Below are 6,324 nucleotides of genomic sequence, written 5' to 3' on the forward strand. Positions count from 1 at the left end.
TGTTCGAATTTAGAATGTAGATAAAATACTTTTAAAATGAGAGAAAACAGTTGTGAACAAAAGTAATCTGATAAATGTTATACAATACTTTGATTAGTATACTTAGAGTTAATCGCAATTGATAAGAGAGATTTTTCAGGTCTCCTGCTCCTCTTGGAACTACTCCATTCGTCATCAACTTTGCTCAGTCTGATGACCATTACTGTGCACTATTGACACAATGTCTATTCTGACAAGCTTTCGCGAAAGACGGCGAGGTCAGTCTTAGACCACATATCTTGACAAATTTTCCATAGACCCTCCATTGTACATTGGATCCGCCTCAGGAAGTTGCTGGATGACAGGCTTGTAATCTATAGGAATTCCTATGATTCCTGTGTCTTCGGTTATCATTCTAATGAATACATTGAGGATTGATTTTGAGTTGTGAATGGTAGCTTGTGAACTTTTGGCTTGTTGAGCGTTCGTCAACTTTAAATCCTTGTTTATCTTATTAACGGCAGCAGGCGACATGTCCAAATGTTCAACTTTATCACAATTATATTTTTATGGGCGAGAGATTCCTTTTTTTTATTATGATCTTCACGTTGCAAATTAGAGTGTTACGTTATTGGTTTGAGGAGTAATTTCAGGAAACTTCTGACAAAAACTTTGTCTCTACATAATTTAGCAATTCGATATGCAATTATTCTTCCTTGGAAAGGGCTGTACCATATAATCTCCAGCCGTAATCCTAATCTGGTGGCATTGCATTGTAGAATTATCTGTTGTTTTGTTGCCCTCCCTCTGGTCAACAGTTCTGAATTAGGGACGACTTTGTCTGAACCTTGGGATTTCTGATCTGACTACTTAGCCCGTGTATTGAGAGTATGCAAGTCGTTTTTATAACGTGCGACTAACCCTCTGTGTAAAGGGGTAGCATAGAATTTTAAAATAGACTTCTAGTTGTTTGGGAGAAGGAGGAGGGAGATATTTGATCTAGTGATTAATGTGCCTGGATACAGATCCAAGGTTCGAGCTGTGATGCCGCATAACACGCCTCCAGCTTTCACCTAAACCTAAGGGATCTCCGTCCTATTTTATTAGAATAAGTACAAATATTGTTAACAATTCATATTATAATTTAATTTGATAAACCTAATTTATTCATTAGTTCTTTCGTCTGCATTCTGAGAAACACAATGAAGTGATTAAAAAATACTAAATGTTTTTCATAATACCTTTATATGGATGAAGGGTGAGACATTACATTTTCCAGATATTAACCAGAAACAAAAATTTGTCGTTAATGTTGTAACAAACTATATGCAGAAGTGAATAATTTTCTTAAATCCAAGGCTTATGAAACTGTACACACTTTGCTTTAGTAGATAGATACAAGGATATTTTTTAAGCTTTGAGATTCGTCACGTATTTCAAATGTTTACTTTTCAAATAAACCTAGAAAGTTGAATTTATCAATAAAGTTTGGTGAACTAACAAAATTTGATAATAAAGGCTTTCGTGTTTTCTACCAGCATCTTGTAAGGAGTTACAAGGCACCGAATGACATTCAATGTCAATCGTATTTTAATATTGTATTATAATCTCAAATTGTTTTGTTTTATGAAACCTTTAAAGTAGTTTATGTGCTACAGGAAGATTATAAATACAGATTATAATAAAATAGCGGACCCTGAACTAGAGACCCACATATAGTAAGAAAAGGCATGCGTACTGGATAAGTTTCTTAAGCTTTTCCTGACCTTGCTGTCCGACCAAAATCCGACTTGAAAATGCAGCCAATAGTCGCTTTGGTATTCTTATTATGAAATATTCTTTAATACATGAAAAATAATATTTGTTTTACTTCTTGAAACTGAGAAATGTGTATAAATAAATAAAAAAACTAATAATAGTTTCATAAATATGAATGATCAGCAATTGTGTATTATTTAAAATTTAATAAATAATTAAAATCAGCATTTTAAATTTTCACAATTTTAAAAACTTTGAGTTTAATGTCTTTTCGTCACATACCGTTCGCATAGCTTTAGTAAATTATAAAAAGATAAAACTCTATGGTGTGATTTTCTCTTTGTCCATTAAAGGTAGCATTAAGACGCTCTCGTAAACGTTACTTTAGTGTTATGCGACATTGATTGAACTAGAAGAGTCATCTTTGTTACTTTAAATTAAATAAAGGACACGACAAAGCGTAAAATCTGGGAAATAATAAACCTTTAGAATTATTCAGAGTTTTATAGTTGTTAGTAGATACCCACTTTTAGGTGTGAATATGGAAAAAAATCACGTTTATGAGTTCTGTGATTTGACTTTTAATTCTTTAAACGATCCCTCGCGAGTATTTGGCGTAGTTAACACCAAAACAAAACCACGTGACAACAATAGAATGCAAGCTACGCCAAAGTAAATCCACTTGTTCTCTGCCCTTCACTTCAGAAAATCCGGGTGAACACGTTGAGGCTGTGCGGCAATCAAATACCAATTTACAATTAAAGTGCAACAAAAGGGGGGGGGGTATTTTACGTTGGCCCGCAGCCACGTTGAATAGAGTTGAACTTTTCTGGAGCACCTAGAGATGTTGCACAATAAGGAAGAACAAGGTAGAACCAGTTAACATGATAGAAGGTACAGGGTTGAAAAAGTTATTCAGGTTAAAAGTAGGAAGAATAACAATCTCGAATGGTTCAAGTCAATATTGTTCATGTTGAATAACGTCAGAAGTAATTGTTGCTTCGATATTTCCTATTAGCTTTACTTAATAATTCGCTGAACAATATTCGGTTACTAATAGTTTCGTTTTGAGTTTACTTACTGATAAAGTATATTTTATTACAATTTACAACTTTTACACTGAGTAATAACTAATCTTACTTACTGCAAAAACTGTAACTTGTAATAAAATATTCGGTTACGCTTGTTCTGTGCATGATCACTATTTAACTATTTTTTATATACTATTTGCTTCACCTTTTAGAGTTTAATTGCAGCCTTTGTGAGTTTCAACTGTAAAGAACCTGTAAAAATAAAAGTACAAGTTTCGTTTCACTTTTTTGCGCAATAAAAACTAAATATGTTAACTGAATACTGGACTTAACATTATCGGTTTCAAATTATTTTTCTTACTCTGAACTTCTATCGTCCTAGCATGTACATGATTAAATTAAGTTTTATACCAAGAATTCTGTTGATTCTGAATCAGTTTTAAAAGTTGCTTGATTTTTTATTAACAGTGAAGTTTCCGTCGGAAAGTTTAAATGTCTGGAACTGCGTGATAACTTTATCTTTTAGTTTTATAGTATTTGTATTATACATTCATGTTATAAATCTATATACACAAGGAAAACGTCATATGTAAATTCACTCGTGCATAGCTATTTTCATGGAAACAGTGGCGACACCTGAAGAGATTACAGGTATTAAAGACAATTTTAGTTTTTTATTCCAGCAAGGTATGTGATATTACCTTGATTACATGCACGGTAATACAATGCGTTGGATTATTTTGTGAGCTTACAAAACATCTAACGAGACGAAATGTCTATAAAAACAAAACAAAAAACATGGCCTTGTATCAGACATTTCGCTGAGTTCGACTTCAAGGAAGGTATGCGAACATTTTCTTTGATCTAAATTCGCTTACGGCCAAGATTGGTCTAGTGCGTCTTAGCATACCAAGTTGCGTATTGAAAAGTCTAAGGTTGAACTCGCGATGTGCTGGTCAACACTTCGCACTTTCAGCTGTGTGTGTGTGTGTGTGAAGGGGGGGGGGATGTTACTCTTTAATTAACCTTGCTATTCAGTTACGAGTCAGCGTAGGATCCGAATGCTGCTGACTGATTGACCTTCGTTTGGTTAGCAGTTGTAAATTAGCTACGACTAAGCCCAAGTCTGGAAGTCTCTAATTTGCCCGCTTAACCCGGCCATGTTTCGCACATGGGGCCAGTCAGGTTGAAAAGTACTAAACACATAAACATGCTTGTATAAAGTTGGTATATCTATCAGTTAACTAACATGCTGGAAATACATTACGTAGCCTAATATATCCCAGAAGTGATATTTTAACTCAGCGCAGAAATACAAATTATAGAACCAGAAGACAGGTGTGACAGATTGCATTTGGTAAAAAAAATGGTGATAAAAAAACAAACATATCACATATAAAATGCTTTTGCGCAACAGTACTCCTAGAAAAAAATCATGCCAAAGAATTTCATATTTTAGAAGGAGAACGTAAATCTGTTCTTTGATAATAAAAGTATATTACTAAAAATATAACTTGCAAGTAAAAAGTTACACAGTTGTGGACACAAAAAACTAAGTATTTCTACGAAGCATTTAAGTAATCCTAGTTTTCATTAACTTATGGATGCCTTTCAGCAGCTCACTGATTGTATCAAAATGCAACTATGTTGGTCAGCATAACAGTTTTTATGCGAAAAAACTGGCACGTTTCAAAGTCCTGCAAAGTTTGTATATCAAAGGTCTGTGGAATTAATTTATCACCTTACAGCAGTAATCTTCCATATCAGAATTTAAAGCACATATCCCCAATGTTAGACTCAACAATGAATAATTGGCATTGTTCAGTTATTACACGTCAACCTAAACACATTTCAAAACATTCGTATGTTCTTAGTTGACGTTCAACTATAAGTTCTAACATCGCATTCATGGAATTTCTAGTTTACTATAGTAAAATACTGCATATTAGCTAGTGGTTTATGAACGTTGATTGTATTCTAAACATCATAGCAACGCTAGCTTGTGCAATGTGTTATTTTAAGTAACTTTGTAACTATCTCGCGTAAAAATAAATCGCTTTCTAGATATGATCGAACTGTTAGAGTACGAAAAAAAAATTATTTTAGGCATTACAGTAACACGAACTTATGTAAATATTCAGTATATTGTATGTATCGTAGTAATGGCAGCGTCCATACATTGTATTGCGTTTTATGTTTAGGTATTCTAACAATACTAGCACAAGTAATCTTCTTTTTGAATGTTTGATGATGAAATTTAACTCAAAATATAAATACAGTAAGAACAACTTTACAGTAGAGAAATTCTGATTTAACTTATTACAACGTTTCGACGCCATATTAACAACAAGGCATCATCAGTTAACAGTTAATTTTATCGGGCAACAATTGTACATTGTTGCCCGATGAAGGCTCCGGTAAGAGGGCCGAAAGCTCACAAATAAAAGCATTTTAACGTAGAGAAAATTTCGTGTATAATTCTACATATTAATTTACCTATGTTATGAGTATTAAACAACAGTTACATTCAATAAAGCAGTCTGAATTTTCAATGTTGACACATTGTAATAATTAAAATCAGAATTTTCTTAATGTAAAAGTTTCTGTTATTGTACTTTTGAATTAATCAATCTCCTGTATGTTTAAAACGGCCTACCAACATCAGAAGTCTTCAACTATTATCATAAGTATCCTACTAACACTGTCAACAACGTCCCTTATATCATAAATACCCTTTCAACGCTTGTCAACAATGTACTTTAGATTAAAAACACTGTAACGATTCTAGTTGCTACAAGTTGTTTTATGTTCTAGTGAATACATTGCCTTACCTGATTTTCCAACTCTGGAGTTTCCAAGGATTACAACTTTCAATCTATCGTAGTTCGTCATCTTTTACATTTAGTTTTCTTTCTGCTTTCAGGCGATTAATAGAGACTTTTTTAGAAAGTTCATTGCAAGTAAAAGTTAATATTTGTATTCTCCCTGGTTTTATTTTTTTTTCTAAAACGGCTTCTCAGAAGGGCGCGTGGTACTGGTACTGTTAATGGTTGAATGCTCCCTCTTTGAAATTTCTCTGGACGAGTGATAACAACAATAAATTATTAATAAAGATCGGTTACACCTTTCGTACTCAATACATAATTTTCTACAGTGCGTCGTCCACCTGAAAACTCGATCATTCGGTTGTTTAGGCAACCAATCGCCAATGCCAAGGCTTCAACTGCCAAGTGGAAGATAAGATGCTCTAACCCCTATTGTACTTTTTCATCGAAGCAGGTCAAATGATGAATAGCTTTAAGTTAGTTTAAGGAATGTTGTTCAAACCTGTTCCCGCAGAAACTATCTGGAGGTTGCCTTCAAACAAGCAACAAAGAGAAAAAAAACAACAACAACATCGATGGTTTATATAACTTTTAAGATATAATTAAATGCAAGCTAGTTTAAATTTTTTGTTAACAAATTCATCCAAACATTGAAAAACACGAAATTTACAAACTGAAATTTTTGCATTTACATTAGAAACAAATTCACAGTCTAAAAAAAAAAAAAAAAA

General features: G+C 33.2%; 1 protein-coding gene across 1 annotated transcript in view; it reads right to left on the reverse strand.

Annotated features, from left to right (window-relative positions):
• LOC106461384 (ras-related and estrogen-regulated growth inhibitor-like protein) overlaps positions 1–5,726 on the reverse strand; it is a 55,386-nt gene extending 49,660 nt beyond the window's left edge. Inside the window, exon 1 of the mRNA XM_013921203.2 lies at positions 5,600–5,726. Coding sequence (XP_013776657.1) covers positions 5,600–5,660 — 61 coding nt within the window. The 5' untranslated portion in view covers positions 5,661–5,726. The remainder of the gene's footprint in view (positions 1–5,599) is intronic.
• Positions 5,727–6,324: the final 598 nt, after the last annotated feature.

The sequence above is a fragment of the Limulus polyphemus genome, unplaced genomic scaffold, assembly GCF_000517525.1.
Source record: "Limulus polyphemus unplaced genomic scaffold, Limulus_polyphemus-2.1.2 Scaffold38, whole genome shotgun sequence".
NCBI classification, from domain to species: Eukaryota; Metazoa; Arthropoda; class Merostomata; order Xiphosura; family Limulidae; genus Limulus; species Limulus polyphemus.